The 22,485-nt window shown below is 37.7% G+C and overlaps 1 protein-coding gene and 1 long non-coding RNA gene across 2 annotated transcripts; one reads left to right on the top strand and one right to left on the bottom strand.

Annotated features, from left to right (window-relative positions):
• Positions 1-56: 56 nt before the first annotated feature.
• On the bottom strand, positions 57-19,003 carry LOC110051907 (beta-glucuronidase-like). Its single transcript, XM_089279081.1, has 11 exons — positions 18,806-19,003; positions 14,571-14,753; positions 14,033-14,199; positions 13,267-13,618; positions 12,489-12,629; positions 11,914-12,098; positions 3,326-3,575; positions 2,536-2,712; positions 2,368-2,400; positions 1,713-1,815; positions 57-692 (listed from the first exon to the last, which is right to left on the bottom strand). Exons 1-11 carry the CDS (start codon positions 19,001-19,003, stop codon positions 400-402), a joined length of 2,082 nt encoding a protein of 693 aa, XP_089135207.1. The 3' UTR covers positions 57-399.
• Positions 5,612-10,565, top strand: LOC149096974 (uncharacterized). The gene is made up of 2 exons (XR_016204062.1): positions 5,612-6,108; positions 8,627-10,565. It is a non-coding gene; the product is annotated as an uncharacterized LOC149096974 (long non-coding RNA).
• Positions 19,004-22,485: the final 3,482 nt, after the last annotated feature.

Genomic DNA, 22,485 nt, shown 5'->3' with positions numbered 1-22,485 from the left:
ACGGGACCAGATCGAAATGATGGAACGGTCAGAATACTCAGACTGAACACATACGCTTATTACTGATTAACATCACGATGCAATACACAGCGTTTTCTTTTTCTCAGCGGTTTACGTAATCAGCCGGTGTAATCGTCACAAGGTTCTTCTCTTTCTGAAATAAGCGTTTCGTGCATGTTAGTAACTTGTAGTTCGAATGAAATAATGGTTTTTTACATGGGAAAATCGCTGCACGAATCGGCAGCGAATCGCCCATTATCGTCACAATTAGTGGTGTCTGTTAGAAATTTACTTTTATGTTTAAGAAAAGGATGAATAAAAAGACCAGGTCGATCCATCGATATAGTTAATTGGACGTAATATTAATTCTAAACTAATCTACGATATGAATGCATTGCGTCAGTTATGCTCGTAAAATGTCATTATTTCGTCCAAGGAGCGTTTCCGTATAGTGGTATTGACTCTTTCCTCTCTTATCAAAGCAGGAAGCCGCTGCTGATGACTGATAGGAGACTGGTCTCCAGCGTGAGGTTTGAACCTTATAAGGGCATCCAGTAACTGGTCGCCAGTGAACCTCGGATGTGCGTCCATGGCCAAGGCTTGATATCTCTGCCGTAGCGCGTGGGCAGAAGCTTTAGGCTGCCGTTGACGAGTCAAGAGTCCCTTTGTGTTGGTTGATAGGACATCGTAGGCTGGAAGGCAAATAAAGCCATCAGAACAAAATTAACAGAACCATCGCAAAGCTGGTACATGTAGTACTGAACAAATAGGAATTGGTTTGAAAACAAAACACTGGTGGCTGGAGCGGAAAGCGAATGTTTTTGGTATAGATTGCCGTACAAGGCTACACCATCTCTGCTCTAATTAGTTAAAGGACGTTGCACTTATTTTATGGGCTCCTATTAGAGCTCATCAAACTCATCTGAGCGCAAGCTGTTCAAGCATTGAATTATTTTTGAAAAACATTTTCAGAAAATTGCCCGCTGTTTTCATCAAATGAATGAATGAGTGAATGAATAAACTTTCTTTAAGTGTCGGAGATATTCAGCTTGTGCAACTAATTGTGGACACTCTTTACTTTAAATTAGAGTCAATTTTCATAAAATGGCAAAACATTTACTAGAAATACGAGAATAAGAGTAAGCTGTTTAAAAACTATTTCTTAATCAAAGGTACAATAAACTACAGAGGAATAATTAAAAATCATGTTAAAAATTGTTACCGAACTATTCTATAAAATCAGTAATCTTAGTTCTTTCAGATGAAGTGAATCTAATGAGTAAAATAGCCCACATAACGAAAATGATGAAATGCAGTGTCATTTTCAAGGGATAAAGTAAGTGAGCATAAAGAAAAGATCATTGTGCTTGTGCTGAGGTGGCTTTGTTGCATGCCAGCAATTTTTTTAGAATAAAACTTAACTCAAAGTACATGAGCTAAATAATAAGTACGAACTTTAGAGCCGTTTTCAATTTTGTGTCGTAAAACCAAAACCGAAGAAATCACTCTGACCACTCACAATCCGGTTAACCAAGCAATACTCGAAGTAATTACACAGAGTGGTTTTAATTGTGATTGGATGAAAAAGTAGCGCAATTTTTTTAACGCAAATCGTGTAGTGTTGTTGGTGTAAAACCAGTTATTTATCGACTCTCAAATGAAAACTGCTCTAACATTCCGACAAAGATTACCTCAATCAATCTATTACATACATTCTAGGACATTGTAGTCTGTAAACGTCCAGATCATTTCTCCTGTCAAAAACTCTTTTCTGAGTCGATCAAACACAGGAAAATACTGTTTCATTGTATCGACCTGCAAACAAGTAAAAAGTAAAAGTTTTAGAATAGAAAGCACTAAGAAACGACAAATCCTTATCTATATTGTCAGATTAGCTCGCTAAAGTGTACGAAAATTACGCCAAAGTGTAAGAAAAATTCAGGCCTCAGTACTTTTCATTCCAGTGCAACTCGTCGTAAAAAAAAGTGTATGTAATTATTATTATTATTATTATTATTACTATCATTATTATTATCATTATCATTATCATTATTACTCCTCGCTAGTGTCACTCCCAATAGCAATTTATACTTTTTGACTCCGCATGGACAAGTAAGGGCAGCGACGACAACATCTCAGTTGCCGTAGAGGAAATACTCCCCTACATAAAAAACAAGAAGAAACAAAGAGTATGACTGTACAACTGTTTTCGATTGAAATGGCTTCTATTTAGTGCGCAAGCGTTCTACTTGGGTACTAGGGGATGTTCTTTTATCACTTGAACGCGAATGATTGATGCTTGGGATGTGTGGCTTTGAGTGAAATAAACTGACTAATTTTCAAAAGGATTTTGAGTTTCTTTTTTACCTGGTACTCCTCTGTATAAAGCAAAGACGGCTTCTGCAGCAATGGACAAAATAAAATAAAAATTTAGTTCACAAAAATGGGCGAGACTTTGCAGACAACAAGAATTTCGAACCCATGAAAGAGTTTATCGTAGTTATCATCATTGCAGCTGTCCGGATCTTTTGTTACCTTATGTATCCCAGCGACAGCGCTACTTCCATATTCGGCCATGAGAACTGGTTTACCAAACACGTGATGTAAACCGCGCAGATCCTCCTCCAACGCCTTCGCTATCAAGTTGGGTTGGCCTGGGTACCAATTCCATCCATAATGACGATTGAAAGAAATAACGTCACAGAATTCAAGCTGTGCGTCGAAAAATAAAACTACTTTTAAGGAGGAAAAACGCTCCTTAGTTACAGTGGCTAAGAGCCATTTACCCAAGGATTTGTACCTGGCCATAATTATCAGGTAGAGCGGGAAGGAACCCAGAGGGGAGGAGAACGCGGTCTCCTGAAAAACGTTATTCTTATTAAAAGTTAAACACTGAAAAACAGCCTAGACTGGAAAGTTCATTGCTTACTTGGAGAACACTCCTGCACTTTCCTTGATCTCCAACCGGTACGAATCACGACATAATAATAATTACCTTGATATTGTTTTAAAAGCAATAGCAAATTGGGGAACCTGGAAGTTCCTGAAAAACGAATTTCAATTTTTTTTGCTGCCATGCTTGGTCAGTCACTATATCAGTACATAAAAAATAGTCATAATATGGTCATTAATTTGTTCCAGCAAAAACAAATTCTCAATTTGTGGACCCTAATACTGAAACGCATCAACTGAGCACGGCGGGGAGCGGGGCTGCAGCTTGTTTTAGCGATTGAACATGAAGAGGGGGATGGCAATCTTTAGCCAAGAAACACATTACACTTCAGAGACATGTGCAAGGTTTGATCTTGAAGCCTTATAAACTTACCGCAGGGTCCTCCACTATCATCAACCTATCACTAGATGACGTGACGTATGTAACAGGGCGTTTCTGTAAGTCCATCTCCCTCGTGAAACTCATCATTCGTTTTAGGTGTGTACCGATGTTTCTGCTGTAAGCCGTAGCGGAATGGCTAGCTACAGACCACATAACTACAGAGGGATGATTCTTGTCCCGTTGTATCAGTTGTGACAGCAGATCAAGATGGCGATTTACGGCATGTTCTGATATGTAATCCCTGACGTTATAAAAAGCGATATTGACAGTTGCCTTCGTGAACGCGTCCTAGCTAATGGCTAAAAGGACTTAAAACGTGTCAGTTTGTCATGCGTCTGTCCTGTTATTGACCATGAGCGACAGCCGAGTTGATCCGCAGGCTACTTTGACAATGTTGTGACGAAATTCATTGTCAACTGACATGACAGACGCATGCACCTGAAACCTGATGTCAATTTGTTTTCCTTTTTTACAATAACAAAAAGGCAGAAGGGACAAATTTGAGTGAAAATTAAAAATTCACGAGTCTCTCCGCGTATTGACTATGAAAATTAGCCAAAGGCGAGCGCGCAAGAATTTCAGTAGTTATTGTAAAAAATCAAGCGGCCCGCTTGGGCATGAAAGGTATAGCTATTCTCTTAGGATGGGACGATTCAGCCTAATTGCAAGTCGTGGCGTTTTTGTTCTTAGTAGATCGTGAATTACTAGTAAGAGCACACATTTTGGGGACACTGACAACAGTCCGTTATCAAATGCTGTCTTATTGGCTTTTCATTAAAAAAAAAAGCCATGACACGAGCTTGCAGCTCATTGGCAGCAATCACTGGAAAAGTTGAAAATTTACATGGACATGTCAATTGTAATTTACAGTATGTAAATCTTGATTTACATTCTTTGTAAATTACAATTTACATGTTAGGGTTTTGTAAAATATAATTACAGGAAATTTACAGCTTTTAGTACAGCATGTAAATGTTCTGTAAATAGTGATTTACATTGTCTTTGTCGACAATGATCATTTGAAGAACATGTAAAAACTTGTAAAATATTTTACGCACTTTTACAGTATCTGGCTTTGTAAAAAACATGTAAATTGCTTTGCTAAACCATGTGAGGAACGTGTAAATAATTCAAGCGAATGCTGTAAAAAGTCTGGAAATGTTATGTTTGTAACCCTGTAAAAACCATGTAAATGAAAAAAGGGGGCCTGTAAGAAACATGTAAAAAGCATGTAAATGAAAAAAGGGGGCCTGTAAGAAACATGTAAAAAGCATGTAAATGAAAAAAGGGGGCCTGTAAGAAACATGTAAAAACAATGTAAATGAAAGAAAGGGAGCCTGTAAGAAACACGTAAAAACCATGTAAATGGAAAACCTAGAAGTTGCACGGGTGCGACACCGCACTAACGAAGCTGTCTTCTTGTGAACTTTCCGCGCATCCACAACGACAAAATAAAACTAGAATTGTTACTGCACATGCAGGCGTCCCAAGCTTACGTCTCTAGAAAAGAGAAAAATTAACTCTCGGACACGTACATATTTATTCATGAAGGACCATGAAAGCGTCACGTGTTGTGTGAGTTCAAGACGGAAAGAGCCCTGGTGACCGAGTTTGAACTGACGCGGAGTTAGGTTAGGCAGGGAACCATAAGGAACACCCAACGACCGTTTCCTCTCGAATGCTGTTCAACGCTGTTTTAGGCTATCTGGTGTACTTTCAAAGCTCTGTAGGTTAATTTTAGGTTGCGCAAAAAAAATTTATCTGTTCGGTTATTCTAGAGGAGCTTGAGTATTCTCGAACTTATTAGGGCTTTTTTGTCCATTTCCCGAAAACGTTAGGTCTTATCGCCTTTCCGAAAATGATAGCTGACTTTTTTTCGGTACCCAAAATGACATTTTTAACAATCCGAAAACAACAAACATTAAACTTCTTATATCGCGAAAGTTCGAGGTCACAGTTGTGCCCCTGAACCGCTGAGAATGAACGAAATATCATCGATTTAGAGCGTTAAATATTCCGAAACATGCGCATTCTACAAGTAAGATTAATACAACTAAGTCTGCCCTTGCATGTTCACTGTTTCTTTGTTTTTTGTTTTGTTTTGTTTCGTTTCGTTTTGTTTTGTTTTGGTGATTTCTACCGTTTTGTACTTTCATTGCCATCACTGTTATCCCAGTCCCTTTATAAGAACATACCAGCCTTGTGATTGCCCGATCTCCAACAAGCACGAATCAGCGGTCTTCATGTTAGGTTCCAGGTTCTCTCGGTTCTCCCGTTATGTTTGGCAGTTCGTTGGAACTTGCATCGAACTCGAGTTCTGGCCAAAATCCACTCTACCTTCGCTTCGTCACCGTGCACGGTTTCAAGGCAAAGTTTACCGTTACCCAGAAGTTGAAGATAGCGATTACAGGCAACAAAAACAACAGGTAAGCAAGTTTTGCATAAATTGAACGAGCAGAGTAAAGTAACGTCAAGATACGTATACATTTCGTTTTGCCTTTGGTTGTGAATGTGTCATTATCAAGGAGAAGTTACATTGCTTGTGGAATCGACTTTGGTGATGTTTACCTGCCGTACATAAAGAGCTTTATTATCTGTTATTATCTGTTCTCGATAACTGAGCATGAGCATGCGACATTTGTTATTGGCTTATATGCACCTCATGATTCTTTCTGATGCATGCTCTTGTAAGGTTATGTTGCCCTCTGATGTGAATGCTAGTAAGCTAAAATGTAATGTGCCATCTTCAGCAGAGAAATTTCTCTTATGCTAGAGTAAGTATTCTGAAGTTACTCAAGTGTCTACAGTTGTACCTACATGCAAGTTACAATATGCTGTTATACACAACTGTACATGGACATTGCACCCACTGGTGCTGATACTGTAGTAAGTTAAATGTTGTGGTATTTTCTTTCACAAAAAAAACACTATGATACTTTATGAAGAGGTATACATGTACCTCAAACTGTCGTGAAAACTACACAGGACTTGAAAAAAGGAAGAGTAACTTGCCCAGGCAGGAAAATCTACTTGTCTTGTATGACACAGTATAGTCAATCGATTATTTCATAACAATCAATAGAAATTAGTCAATGATATCAGAAATCAATAAAAGGATTCGTCATGAGTCATCGATTGTGATCAAATTTTCAATAAGCATTATCAATTTTGCTGATACTAGCTTATCTTTTAAGCAACATTTAATAAGAAAGAAATAAACAAAAGATTTAAAGTGAAATATGAAATCATGAATACAACTGCATAAAAACATAACATTGTATCTCGTCAACAGAATATTTTGCTGGCATACATGTATCAGGAACTATGTTTTGGGGGTTTTTGGTAGTGCCTTTGAAATCTACATAAAAAAAGTAACAATCAAACACTGTGTTGAGGGACAATTTTTCTACAGTTTAGGTGAACTAACAAAGAGAGACCAACTTTCAATTGATTCTCTAATGACTGATAAATTTGGTAAAATCAAACTGATAACTTGAAACTTTTCTAGCATGTGAGGACAAATTTCTTTCAATTGATTGATAGCACTGATAACACTTACATTAATTTCAATTTATTGATTTATATCAATTTATGGATCAATTTCAATCGATTACCTTACCCTGGGATGACCAGAGAGCACTTTAGAGCCCTGTCACAGCTGTACATTGTACTTGTACGAAATTGGGCTCATACCAAATACATGTAGGTTTCATGTGTCATGCATCTGTTCATGCATCTGTAGCAGGGCAGGAAAAAAAATTGTAAGTCACTTGCCCAGTTGGCCAGTCAATTTCAGTTTTCACTTGCCCCACTTAAATATTAGTTGCCAGTGTGGTGGCCAGTAAGGAAATCAGAGGACAAATGCGAATGAAGTACACTCGGATTCCAAACTAATTCTTGCTTTCAACCTAATAATTAACTAATCTTTAGGTGTTAAGTTTTGAAATGGAATGACTGGAAATTATCATTTATCAAGCTGGCATTTTTAGTCAGACTCACAAGACTACTGACGCTACATTGTAATTTCACTTGCCCACTGGGCCACTGAACTTCTATTTTCGCTTGCCCAAGAGCAAAATTTACTTGGCTGAGGAAATCAGACCTGGGTTTTTTCCTGCCTTGAGTAGATCACAGATGAAATCAAAATGTGGTAAAAACAAAAAATAGTCACATAAGCCATTACTAGAGTGTGTCACAGAATCTGTGAATTTTTCAGGTGTGTGTCACTGATGTTTTTACCACATTTTGATGTCTTTTGTGAGCTATTACTGAACAGATGCACAACAACATAGAATCTGTCTGCTTTGTAATACATAACAAAGAAACAAAAACAAACTTTTATGACATCATCTGTACCTTTGTCCACCAATAGAGCATAAGTGCACGTAAGAAACAATCAAATTGTGCCTGCAAATAACTTGACTTATTATTTAAACATTGTTTGATAGGAGTTTGATTTATTGTCCATGATTATTACAATGTAGGAGATAGTGAACATTGAATAGTTACTGCCATGGATTTTGAGTTTAGTTCTTCTACATCCTCTGACATTCAGTGCCTTCCAATCAGAGATGCAAATTTTTTGTCACACAGTAGCTACAGATGTAGATGTATGATCTGTTTGATTGATGAATATTCAGGGCTCAAAATAATGGCAGGTCAACGGGCAATGTCTGGCCAGAATGGTGACTTGACCAGCCAAAAACTTCACTCGCCGGTCATGTTGACCAGTCATGTCATGTTGAGACGGTCACGTTGTTCATTCTTGAATAAACAATCAAATCCCCAACTGTAAATCTGAGAGCTTTTATCTCTTTTTTACCATGACCTCTAATGAAAACATACACCAATGCATACATGTATCTGTTTGAACGGCTAAAGACCATTCGCTTGCTGTTTGTCATGCGTTCAAGATCGATAGGAATGCCATTCGAGCGACTGGGGTTAAATCTGTTCAGAAAAATATTAAGCCAATCTTTAAATGGTCTAGCAGTGACTGGAACAAACAAACTATATTTGTGGGTTTAATTTAGCTCACATTACGTGTACTTGATTTTTTCGTAAATATCTTGACCAGTCAGAAATGAGACGTGACCGAGCTAAAATTACTTTGGCTGGTTAACATGACCGGCTACAGTCCGATTTCAAATGTCACAGTATAAATTGGAATGATAAGAAACAAAATAATAACTCCAGTGTAAAATTCGCTGATTGATATCATACACAGAATTTGCTGATTCATACTCAGACATAACTTATCTTATTTAACGAAATGTTTTATGTTACTTGTAGGATGAAGTAAAATTGAGAGTGGTCAATACATGCATACTCCTTGGTATTGATGCTTGATCAGGAAAAAATCAGCCACTGAGAAGTCTACAGTACCTATGACTCTATAAGGGGTCCGAGGTCCATTTCTTGAAGGCCCTGGAAACTTTTTGGGCCCATAAAGCCATCTTTAATTGAGCTGTGTCTAAAAACTAAGAGCTGTATGTGCCTGAAACTTCTTGTGTGAAGGAAACCTCTGTTCATATTGAGAATAAGCGAATAAAACAGCTCTGTAAGCATAAGATTTCAGATTTTGGTATGGCTTTCTGGGTGCGAAAACTTTTTGGGACCTTCGAGAAATGGGCCCCTGGTGCATTACAGTCTAACATGGTGACCTTCAACACTTTCTGGCATAAATTCAACCACTTTAAACATTATTTTCAATGCTTTGAAGTATCACCTACACTGTACCTGTGTTAGTGAATTAGCATTAAATTTGAATATCTTAGATTGCTAGGTTGATACTTATTGTTCAATACAGCAGCTATAAGATTTCATCATAAAAAGCAACGGCTATGTTTACATACATGTAGTACCAGAACAATAATTTATTAACTTATGATGTGTTATGGGAACTATGGTACTAGATAGGCCTTTCAATTTCAACAGGTCCCTATGAATTTTCTTTTTTTACAGTACAGTTTTTTTTATCACAAAAAGAAAAAGTAAAATTTTGAATATTGTTTACAGTGAATGTTTTGTCAGGGGTCCAAAATGTTTGTCCTGTTTGGATTCTGTACAGTTTTGGAAAAAGAAGGAAACTGTGACTTTGTAAACATAGCCTAAAAGATGTCAGAAGCCTTGTTTTATGTTATGCAATGTAGTATTCCTTTGGCATGAATGTTTTTATGATGAATTTAAAATGTCAATCTCTATCTTGTGGTAAATGTTTTTTCTCCCTATTTTCTGTTATTTCAAAAGAACAATTCACTCTATGAAAAAAGTTGATCAATATTTCACACTTACATTGCAGTAATTTTCATAATAAGGTAAAGGTAAAGTCTGCATATGAGCCACGTGGCCCAACAGACTGGAGCTTATCCCGCTTTCTGTAGCAGGAAGCGACTAGGACTATTTTTACTTCCCCTGGATGAGATGCCAGTCCATTGCAGGGTTACCCCACCATTAAATTCGCTGGTACCCACTTATACGCCTGGGTGGAGAGGCACTGAGAGTAATGTGTGTTGCCCAGCAACACAACAGAATGTACCTGCCTAGGGCTTGAACCCAGACCGCTCGATCAGGAGTTGAGCTCACTACATGTAACTACGAGGCCATCGTGCCTCCCACATTTTTCATAATAATTATTAAGGCTAATTTAATCCTACATTAATTACTTAGTAAGAAAAAACAGTTTATTCATTCATTTTATGACAAAGGTATTATCATTATGTTACATTTGACTTTGTGAATTTAGTATATATTTAAGACAGGTATCCATTTGCAAACAATTTTAATTTAGTAATACGCCTAAATTGCAAAATTTTCACTCGTTGTAGCTGACAACAGTATAGTTCTTAATCATTTTACTATTTATGAATTAAATAGAGTTGAATATGACATGGTTTTGCACAATCTTGAAAAGGTCTTGAATTTTAGTAGTCTTCTTGAACAGTGCTTGAATTCGGTTAAAGGAGCTCAGTCATGGTATTTTAAAATATTTTGGCCATGCACAAAATTACATTTAAGTCGTCTTGTTATGGATAGAAAGAAAAGAAAACATGTTTTATTTGTTGCAATGTGTACATTGTAAACCTTATTCATGGCATATAAAAACTATTTGAATTTTACTGAGTTTGTTCTTATTGCAATAAATTTCTGATTCTGTATAAATTTGCATGTTTTCTACTATTATAATTAAGGTCAACAGATTTGATTACAATAAAACAGTACATTCCATGTATTTTTCTTCAAGTTATTATTTACAAGTTATTTATCGTACAGGGTTTCTGCCTCCCTTTTTCGATTTACATGTTATTTACAGGCTCCCTTTTTACATTTCCAGGTTATTTCCAGGCTTCCTTTTTTGATTTACATGTTATTTCCAGGCTCCCTTTTTTGATTTACATGTTATTTACAGGCTCCCTTTTTCAATTTACAGGTTATTTGCAGGCTCCCTTTTTCAATTTCCAGGTTATTTACAGGCTCCCTTTTTCGATTTACATGTTATTTGCAGGTTCTCTTTTTCAATTTACAGGTTATTTACAGGCTCCCCTTTTCAATTTCCATGTTATTTGCAGGTTCCCTTTTTCGATTTCCATGTTATTTACAGGCTCTCTTTTTCCATTTACATGCTATTTACAGGCTCCCTTTTTCGATTTGCAAGTTATTTACAGGCTCCCTTTTTCGATTTACACGTTATTTACAGGCTCCCTTTTTCGATTTCCATGTTATTTACAGGCTCTCTTTTTCCATTTACATGTTATTACAGGCTCCCTGTTTCGATTTACATGTTCTTTATGGGCTCCTTTTTTGATTTCCATGTTATTTACAGACTCCCTTTTTCGATTTACACGTTATTTACAGGCTCCCTTTTTCGATTTACATGTTATTTACAGGCTCCTGTTTTCATTTTCCATGTTATTTACAGCCTCCCTTTTTTTATTTACATGTTGTTTACAGCCTCCCCTTTTTATTTACATGTTATTTACAGTATTATGGCAGCCTCCCTGTATTAAATTTACATGTTATTTACGGGTTTCCAGGTTGAATCACAAGAAATTTACAGGCTATTTACAGTATTTGCAGGCACAGTTTACATGTTATTTACATGATCTTAGCCCTTTGCTTTGAAACATTTACAGTGTTTTCTTCATCATTTACATGTTTCACTTGAAATATTTACATGTTTTTTACATGAAACCTCCAAAACATGTAAAAGGGGAAAAATCATGTAAATTAATCTTTACAGTCTCTTTTTGATTATTTACATGTTAATTACATGTTATTTACATACTCTGTAAATTTTCAACTTTTCCAGTGAATAAGAGAACCCTCCAAAATAAAGGAAACAAACTGCCAGTTGCTGTTAGTGATTTTCAAGGCGTCTGTGCTTAAGCTCCTAATAGCTAGGATTCAATAGTGCAACCGAGTATATATAGCGACTTGGAAGGAAATAAATTATATGACGATTGACACAAGCATGATGTTTGGATAGAAGCTAGATGTAAGTTAACTCATAAAGGCTTCCTTAAACTAAAATTCGTTTTAGAGCCTCGTAAAAAAGTAATACATGCATTTATGTCACATACTGAAAAACTTCTTCTGGTCCCAGTTCCGGGCTCTCATCGATAACCACGATCCCATGCTTGTCTGTGAGGTCCAGAAGCTCCTCAGGTGGTGGGTGTTTACTTGTGCGTATTGAATTGGCGCCAAACCACTGGATCAGATTGAAATCTCTGATCAACGTAGCGTAATCGAAACCTCGACCTCGAATCTGACATAACAGAAAATAAAATGCATATACAGTTGAACGCCGCTATTTTGAACTCTCAGGGAAAAGGGAAAAAGTTTGTAATAGCCCCGATAGTAAATGACTGAAGGGCATATCCGAGGGAAATGGTTTTGAGTTCAAAATAACCGATCGAGTTCGTATTAGCGGGGTCCAACTGTAGTGAATACTCAATCGGGTATCGATCTGTTACCAAGCTAATGCCCCATTCACACCAACTAAACTAGTTTAACTAAATCAGGTTTAGGTTTTTTGGATTTGTCGATTACGGTTTGTATTCATTTTGAGAAGACAAATTTTTGTGTTGCTGCTGTGGACAGGTTATAAGACTGTTATTTTTCTCGCCGATACTACACATAAGATCAACCGACTTACGTCACTATCCTGCCGTTTACCGAAGCCCTTGAAGTAAAAAGGGACATTATTGATGAGGAATCTGGAGCCCTCCACTCGGACGGTTCTGAAGCCTACTGGTAGGGTGTATACATCGTGAAAGCTTTTATGTGACGTGATAACCTTCAGAAAGAAGAAAAAGAAAAACCTGAATAGTTTCTACTATCGCCTAGTTAAGTAACTCCTTTTCCTTGTACATACAACTGTTATTAGCTTTTATTTCTTGGCCTGACTCGACATGTACAAGTCCTAGGCCGTTTCCTGCCTTTGAAAGACGTTTTCTCCGTGGTTTTATTACAGCTAGGTCTCTAAAATCAATTCTAAGTGTGTGCGAGAATTAAAAGACCAATCCACGGGAAACTGTGTCGCAGCACATACATGTAGCAAACAGTAAGTTTTTTTTTCAGCCCTCTGAAAAGATCACAGATTTAAGTTTCAGGAAACAAGGAATGATTTCCTAAAAAAAAAAAAAAAACTCAAATCTCATGCTGTACGCCACGATTTCGTTCCGTTAAAAATGACGAATAATCTTTATCAGTAATTACCCTATGCCCCTAATATGAGGCGTAAACAAGGTGATAAAGAGAGCTTATATATGATGTACGCAGCAGAGGCAGGACACGTGTTTAAGAGTAGAATGTTAGGGAGAAGTACGATGTGAGATAGTATGCGCGTCACACGTATTTCCTCCCCTGTAACTCCTTGCGTCTGCTATGCTCCCTTTTCATAATATGGACGAAACAACTATTCTAGAACTCACTCTTAGTGTATACAGGTAGCCTGGGGTGTCACTCATACCAATTGGCCACCAAAGGGTGGGGAAAAACACCGTTATCTCCCCGAAGAACATCTTTTTACCACCCACAGAACCAACCACTCTCCCCTTCCTGTCGAGCAACTCGTAGCTCATAATGATGTCATCTGATTTGACTTCACTGGTAACACCGACTTCCGTCATGAATTTCACTGTGGCTTTGGTGTAGGAATGTTCGGTGAAAACGGTTATGTCAGATAAATGCACCTCGGGGGTGGTGTAGAGTTTTACTGAGCCGTGGATTCCTGCAAAGTCCACTTCTGTGACGTCATCACTAAATGAATCGCAGTAGTCTGAGCTGAGGGAAAACATCAATTAATAAATTGAATGCAAATATGTAAGCAAAACCCAAAAATATAAAGGAAAGGACGAAAATAAAAATGTTATAAGTTCCGGGTTCAAGAAAACGTCATTTCTATTATTGACGTATATCATCATAACTCGACAAAAGGGGCGTCTTTGCACTGCTGATTTCTTCCTTCCAGAGAATTAAAAGCCACGACTTATAACATAATTTCTCTTCACTGTACCATATATTACTGCCAAGGAGGATGACAGTTTCCCTTATTGACTGACGTGTTATTCTATCTCTTGCTACAGAGTTGGACAATTTAACTGAAGCTTTTTAAAAATGCGTACTCCATATTTTTACGTACGCCATGTCGCGTAGCCCTCTATACGTTTTGTGTGCCTAAGCTTTTTACATAATTACCTGTAGTGGCTCCCCACTTTTCCTGGTGATCTAATTGTGAGAGTATTATTGACCGCCACTGTCAACCTGTGCGAGTCTCTTTCATGGTCATTTAGTTCACGTGTGATATCAACTTCAAACGGTAGATCTCCTCCTTCGTGCTCTAATATCTCTTTATTGTTTAACCACTGGAGAGGGATCAGAAACAATAGTTAAAGTAGAACCTCTACTAACGTATACGTCCTGTTAGCAGACACTTAGTCATGGCCCCAGCGAAACAAACACAACATTTTAAACAAAAAGTGGATACCTTTTCTAAGCGGACACATAGGTGAAAAGGTGACTGACAGCAGGTGCAACTTTATGGTCCATATTGTGACTTGAGTTAATCTTTTCTTCTCGTGCTCAGTAGATATTTGTAATATATCTCCTTATGTAGATTTTTAGTTTTAGCTTACTTCCCGTCTCACCCCAAGATCGATCCACTTGTCTTCCGTTTCTTTCCTTACAGGGCCATTATACAGCCAAACCAAAACGATTTCAAGATTACTGAACTCACCACTTTGCATCGATAGGAAACACTGTCGAAACGTAGTACAACTCTTTTGGGAGTTGCGTTCCAGGAAGGAGGCACATAAAAGACCTTTTCATACCAGACCCAGCCAACAAAGTCCCTGAGCCAGCGCTCTTCTGTGATATCATTATAGCTTGAGGGGACAGGCATCGACAGCACATCGCCAATCTACAAGAATTGAGAAAAGAAAATCAACCTTTTCAGTAATAACACAGAATCAGCTCGGCTTACAGCGAAAAGTACTTTGTAGATAACAGTAACAATGAGTCAAACATTTTCTTTTCCGATTCTCTTCGATTCTGCGAGATTTGCAAGAACTTTTCCCCCGCAAATTGGCATTCATTTGTCTATTTCAATGGCGTTTTGATAAATTTTACACCCTTAAAGTTTTGAAGAAGCACGTTGAAGTTGATGATTGGATCATACGTTTAAAGAGTAATCGGAAAGTCAAGGATGCTGGTATAAGTTTGCAACGCAGAGTTGTACAAGTAGGCACATGTGCAGCTTGGGTACCTATTTTAAAACTTCATCAAATGGATTCTTATCAGTTTCCACGTTCCCACAATGAGGAAACAGCTTCGAGTAATCAGCTGAGAGCTGTCGTAAAGTAATAAACTACTTGTAAACTCAACTCTATTACCGGTTATGTGTACTGGATTCATGTTGCTTGGTAATTTGTCAGTTTCCCCAAACAATAGGCTCACTCTGAATTTCCGTTGTTTGTCGCATTTCTGTCGCGGTCGTCGCTTCGAATGGAATTGAAATTTCAGAAATTCGCTCAGTTCGCTTTCAGTCAGTGCAATACCCACACGCAGAGCATAAAAAACAGCTTATAATTATTTCCATGGTTATTTCATGGTTAGTTCAGAACTGTTCGGGCCTCCGAGGCCTGACCACGGTCAGCAGTAGAGAAACAGAATCTCATTTTCGTAAAAGGAGCTTCATAATGTACTAAAGTTTAGAACTGTAAGAACATTAACCCTTGACTTGACATTCATTCCCAGCCAAACGCCCTGTTTTATAACCTGACTGATTAGCATAAGGTCTACCGTTTTAACGCGGCGGCCAGCGACCTACACAGTACGCATAGGGATTCCCTACAGTGCTACAAAAATGACAGAGAAAGGGGGGCGTTCCAGCCATTTTCCACTTTCCCTGCTGAATAGTTTGCAGTTTCGTCTTTTTAATAACAGCGATGAATAGGCTACCATACATAAACTGATATAGCTTAATATATAAATCGGATTAACAATTCTTCGGGCGTCTCAGAGACGTGCTCTCAGACCAAAAGTCGTGTAAGCTGGATAATCCCCTTTAAATTTAAATCAAACTTAGACTGATATGAAAATACAATGGTTTGAAAGAATGAGTAAAGTATGGGGGACATGAAATACACTGATGGAACTACTTTCTTGAGCGAACTACCATTAAACAAAAATAACGGATGATTCTATTCATCTTTATCTTTGTCTGACGTGTAGAGGAAATGTTTTTCTTGTGACCAATCTGATCTATCTCAATAATGATCAATAATGAATTAATATTCTCTTAATATAAATTCAGCCTCACGGAGGTGAAAGTGATTTTATTCATCTAACTCACCATACATCACTATCTGAAAATCATGTTTTGTTCTATCAATCGGGGACTTGCAAACATGTTTTCTGGTGAGGAGTAAATGATTTCGGGAAAAACGAATATCACACCCGAGAAACACTCGATCCAGCCTTTGATTAAGTTGGTGTATAGACTAAACAATCTGTGGGAGTTTATATTCAACTGATATAACGACAAATGTGTAGTGCCTAAGTGGGAGGGCAGGATACTGTAGTGTAGTATTTGATCCTGTATTGAATTGAACTGGCAAGAAGATTGTAGAAATGCGCTTTAGATATACATATGGCGTCGCATTGTGTGCCTACTAAATTAATAGACCCAGCGCGTCCAAATTTTTTAATCATGTATATATAGTAATTTATTTGACGTTTAATAGAGTTACGTGGACCGCACAGGTCGTATATAGCCATATGCATATAATTTTCCAAAAGAGAGAATTTTTAAATAATCATTTCCCTTTCAAATTGATTGTTCTTCCTTTTAACTCAGTCATCTCGCATCGTTAAATGATTTTCATCCCCGTTGAAAATACGCTATTTTAAAACGGCACGGGAGGACTTTTCAAAATAATTACTTTGATGGACTCCTAATGAGTACACTGCAACAGATAATGGATACCCAACGGGAAATCTCGATTAACAGAGTCCAGGGTTCAAAACAAGTAATGATGGACAGTTTGTAGAAGAACACAAGCCAAGTCGTTTGAAACGATTTCATAAATTTTACTGGTTAACAATAATCTAAATTATGCGATAAAGTCTGTTTCTGAGAACTCGTAGAAAATCGCTTCAAATCAATGCAATACTCACACATGCAGCTCTAATTAAATCACGCCTGTTACCGCCGCATGTATTTTAAAATGTAGCTCACAAAGAGACAAAAAAAAAAAAAAACCAAAAAAAAAAAACTAGTACATATCAGGGCTCGAAAAAAACTTGAATTCCAGCTGGCCATTGGGACATGTAGTCGGTTCTCAAATTTTGCTTGCCCTGGGCAAGTCTTAATGTGCTTTTTTAATGTTTTAGATGGCAGACAACTTGCCTGATCCCTTGCCCATTGGCAAGTGAGAATGAAAAGCTTCTTGCCCAGAAGGAAAATCTGCTACTTGTTCCGGACGACCGGACGGCACTTTTTTCGAGCCCTGCATATGCACTAAGCCTCCTTCTACGTCATTCAGACTTTTTGCCTGGCTTCTGAAAAAAACAAAACAAAGAGTCTCTTTATTTCACGTCTTAGAAGCTACAGCCAATCAGAATACAGAAAAGCCGCTGCATACTCGATGATATTACACTCAGCCTTCCCATCGTGCACTGCTTTGATTGTGTTGGTCACTGTATTTTCAATTGCATACATAAAGGCGAGTGTGCATATAAACACACAAGAAATTGCAAGTGACAAATGGGATATTCCATGGTCTTCCATGGTTTATCACGAGAACGTTTAATAATTAATTATAATATTTATGGCTACACACGCCAAGGCATAAATATTCAGTTTTCATAAAAAGGAATAAAGAAGTTGAACACAATTAATGTTCACTTAGGATGTCAGTAAAAGGCTTTTCAGTTTTCACCACCAAAGTTTTCGTGCGTAAGAGATCAAAAACATAACGAATGAGCGAAATCTGATATTGCCTTTTTCTACTCGTAAAATGTGCAGCTTTCCTATATTCAGAATCGTCAGTGATAGAACAGAAGAGAATGGTTCAAATAATTCGATTCTTAAAGTTGCCTTATCAAAAAGTATTTTTGTGGCTGAAAGAAAAAATGGAAAACAAGGTAAACGGGCGCGAACCATTTGTCCGACTGTAGACGACGCAGCTGCTGCAGTAATCGCATATCTGACAAAATGTCTGAAGTGATGCTTTTATGCAAATAAATTTTAGAATGATCGACATCTTTAATGTGTTTCCCGGTTGTCCCTTAATTTCCGAAAAGAAGACATCTGACTATGTTAACGGACATCGTCAAAAATAAACACAGGTATGTATTTACCAACTGATTTTTATGACTTGTATTTTCAGACCGATACCTGATCGAGATACAATTTTTGTGGCTACTGTTGCTAGGCAACACTAGACACTATGTTATTTCTAGAGTGCAAACATTGCAATTTTAGTATTTTTTTTTGTGGTTTAACTGAATGCGCTTCTTTCGTACCCCTTCCCTAGACGTCAGGTTGATCAAAAAAAATGTGCGATAAGCACAAGGCAACGCACGCAGGCGCAGAGCGGTTCATAGTGTCCTGAAATTTGGATCAACCCGACATTGCTCTTGTGCTTGTAATTTTAACCAGCCACTGGTTCAGCCGCAGTAGAAGATAACCCTCAAAGACTCCTGCTAATTTAACTCAAAGGCGAATAAAAGAGTTGATAAATTAGAAAACTTAGGCCATTAGAGAGGGTGACAGCGCCAAACAAAGCAATCATAATAATCATAATAAACCAGACAAAGACTTTGCAAATTATTCGTCAGATAACGACTAGTTTTTTAGTGTACTCTTAAACACCCCTCCCTATTTTAAAAATTTAAAATAGACTGTACTTTTAAATAGACTGGCCCACAAAGCAACAAAACTTTTTGGGTTTAACTGGAACAGTTTACCTGGGCTAAGGGCAGCGAGTACCACATTTCTTCAAACCCGACTGACGAAATATCTGCCCGGAAATCCCACATTCCGTCTAAAGATTTCACCTGTCGAGTCTCCGACTCCCTGGGGTATAGCATTCCTCGAAGAAAGCCCGCCACACAGTAACATCTCAATAACAAGGGTAACAAAAAGATGTGACAGGTCAACGCCATTTTGATTGTCGCCTTCGTTTGTTCAATCTGTTATTTTTGTTAGTGTAGAGCCTCACCACTCTACCTGTTGGGCACTTGCCTCGTTCAAGTAAACAAATGTTAATCTTAATTTTGACCTTTAATATTCCAATAGAGTTTTCAAATATTTCTTTTGTATTTTACAATCTTTGTATGTAATTTTTATCGCAGCTGAGGTTTCATCGAGTTTTATATTACAAAGTTCGTTTGTGAAACCATTTAGCATAGCGTAACAAAGCTTGCCAGCGTCAGGTAGCAAAGATGTACTTCAATTTGATCATATTCAATCCAAGTGCACAAGTTTGATAATGGCTTCATGTCTCGAGGATTTCTCACCGCCAAAAAGGAGCACATTCGATGGTCGGTGCATGGTGTTAATCAGACTTTCGGCCATTCGAAAAGAAAGTGTTTAAACTCGTTGCAAAATACAGTGAATCTATTGGAATACGATATCAAAAAACTCCCTTTTTAAGCTAGTTTCTGTGATATTTAGGCAGCGTCCACACTTCGCCGGAGAAAAACTAATTAAACTCACGCAGGAATTTGAAGACGCAGCTTGATTCCTTCGGTTTGGCTTACCGTTCACACTTATCCTTCACCAAAACGGAGCTTTTCGAAAACGCTCAGTCAAATCGGAGGAATTTCATTTTCGGCTTTTCGTTTTCGTGTAGACAGAAAGCATTTTGAAAACCGCTGAAGGTTTTTGAAAACGATGACCTCACGATAATCATATGATCTCCCTGCCCGAGAATTTTTTCCAACACAAATCCAAAATGCCCAGGGACTGTTGCGTTTTTAAATTCCTCCGGCGTAATGTGGACGAAAATATTTGCTGCGTTTTCAGAGTGAAATCGCCGTCTTCAAATTTCTCCAGCGTAGTGTGGATGGGGCCTTAATATGACTTATACATATAGAAACTCTTAACACTATTCCCAACTGTTAATTATGTAATACAATGCGCTCGCGATCGCGTGTTGAGTTCTCGAGTCGTATCATGGACACGGCCAGTACCGCAGAAAAAGATCGGCTGAAATCTCAAAAAAATTCGCATTAAGAAATGTATTCGGAACAACGAAATAACATAATTTTTATTTAAACATGCTGCGATATGTCTCGTTACAACAACAACAACAACAACGACAACCATTTATTTGTACTCACAATTTATAAAATAATTACAACATTAAATTACGTTCCCATGTAAACCTTTAGTTTTGAATATTTATCCACTTTAAAACATAATATCATACTTACCACTCCTTGAACCCCCTTACCTCCAACTTTCACTCCCCCCTCCTCAATCACCCCTTTTTGCCGAACGCACTCCCCTACTTTCCAATTATTTTTGAATAATTAGTTTTGAACAACTATCCACTTTGAGTGGGCTGTGAATGGGAATGTAAGTGGCAGGTGTTTCTGAAATTTTGCGTCAGTGTATACGTGTTTGACCCACGGTCAGTTTAAGATGGCAATCTGTATTAAAATGTGATCACGTTTCTTAGTCATCGAACGTGAGGCCGTTTAGTATGTCGTTTACGATCATGTTCTACATGGCTCGATTGCTAGTTGAGATTTTGGCCATATCTCAGTTGCATCTGAGCTAACATTTTGGTCGCTTGTCAGTTGTACGGTTATGTAAAATTACTGTCATTGGTTAACCTTAGGTCTACCCAGCGTTAGTTATAAGAGTAAACTGACCAAACCCCAGATGAATTAACGTGAACAACATTATAATTGTGATGATACATTGTTCGTGGCTGGTTTGACGCAGCGCTTTCGTTTCGTCCCAGTCAAGGAACTCTTCAGAGACTAGTTTCTGCTTGGCCAAGTCGTTGAGCATCGTGCTCAAAGTCCCGTTCGTCAGATTAGCCACGAACAATGTACTATAACAAGTAACTGTCAGCTTTTATTAACCTCATAATAACGTACATATATTTTATGAAAATACCACACAGACTGAGAGTGACTCTGAATGAACCTTAGTAAAATGGCAACTCAGAGTGGTTTAAATTTGGCATACACCAATATACATTATACAATATACAACCCATCAGATGGGGTAAAACAGGAGAGATCAAGATGGCTTCACTATTAAAGGTTTCCGGCCTTTTTGGAGCTGAACCATTTAGCCAGAACTGAGGGTATTGGCAGGCCTATCACGCGCAACTACGTCGTATTAATCAGTGCAGGGGTCGTTGTTTCACGCCTCCACAAACCGCAGTTCAAAGCTACTAGGGCAATTTACGGGCCGCAACTGTCATTAGATCGACCGGTCTGTGCGTGCTTGTTAATGTGCGGTTCAGGATTGGAAAGTCATTAAAGTGCCACAGCCTTCATGAAAACTCAAAAGAGCTGATTTCATTGTCTAAATCTAACATCAAGATATTTCGTTTTACCAGTTCAAATGGTACTGTCGCCCGTAACTAGACCTCATTAGCTTGGGCGGTTTGTTGCTCCATTTCAGACCATGTGATGATACTCTTGAGAAGTTTTCAAATGGTCGCGTGTCTATGAAAGAATAATTTTTAGATGGATAAAAGAACAGTTCTCTAGAGAATATAACGTGTTCTGTAATGGAAAACAAACCGCCCAAGCTAAAAAGGTCAATTGTAACGTCTTTAGCAGACTCGTGAATTGGTATTATAACTAGACAAAGAAAAAAAGGCGGTATTAAATGCATAGTTAACCGATTGTCATCATTGAGTCTTCTTAGAATATATTACCATTTCCTGGGGCTATTGACAGAAGCAGCTGTAGTTTCTTGGCTTATAAAATTATCAAAAGTTATTTTACTTATTGATCAGCGAAGAATTGGTGCAATTTATAAGATTTTAGTCTTAGCGTATATGATATGAGTTTCTGACCATGGCTTGATGGTCTCCTTATCGTAGCTATAGGCAAAAAACACGATTAACATTCAAAAAATATTCGGAAGTGCCATTTTTCCGTGGGAGAAGCGAAAAAAATATTTCTTTGAACTTTAGGACTGCAAGTTAGGTCGTTTGGTAAACAGTTTATTAATCAATTTAAAAAATATTTTAGTCTGTTCTAAAACAAATCATGATTTTTTAATACTATCACGTTATTTGTTGCCTGAAGCAAGTAAAAGAATTAGACTAGCTAAGCAGCTATGTATATCTAGCTCAGAGAATACGGAATATTATGATAAAGGGCAGTTCACCGAGTTACCAGTCTAGTATTAGGATCCAGATTGCAGGTAGATTCAGTTCTTTTCTATTGGTCTCTCAGGTAGTGTACAATCAATTTTGATCTATCCCAAACAGTGCAGAAAGTTGAAATTTAGTGAAAAAAATTGAACTTGTCTGCAGCAAATTGAAATTACATTGCATGTGTATCATTACCAAGTAATCAAATGATGTTTCTCGTTCAATTTGGAATAAGTACGCACTCGTGATTTTTAAAGACTATATAATTTTTTTGGGCTTTGAAAAATTTACGTCTGC

Source organism: Orbicella faveolata, unplaced genomic scaffold (genome assembly GCF_042242905.1).
Source record: "Orbicella faveolata isolate gen_17 unplaced genomic scaffold, um_ofav_v1 contig_47, whole genome shotgun sequence".
NCBI lineage: Eukaryota > Metazoa > Cnidaria > Anthozoa > Scleractinia > Merulinidae > Orbicella > Orbicella faveolata.
This window is presented reverse-complemented; position numbering and strand designations above follow the sequence as displayed.

What these genes read in the sequence shown, in the direction of transcription:
- LOC110051907 (XM_089279081.1), bottom strand. Translation starts at nt 19,003, where the DNA reads ATGGCGTTGACCTGTCACATCTTTTTGTTACCCTTGTTATTGAGATGT. An exon ending in AAAGTGGGGAGCCACTACAG is followed by an intron (nt 13,619 to 14,032) that starts GTAATTATGTAA and finishes GTTTTCCCTCAG; the next exon opens with CTCAGACTACTGCGATTCAT. An exon ending in TGATAGTGGAGGACCCTGCG is followed by an intron (nt 2,713 to 3,325) that starts GTAAGTTTATAA and finishes TTCGACGCACAG; the next exon opens with CTTGAATTCTGTGACGTTAT.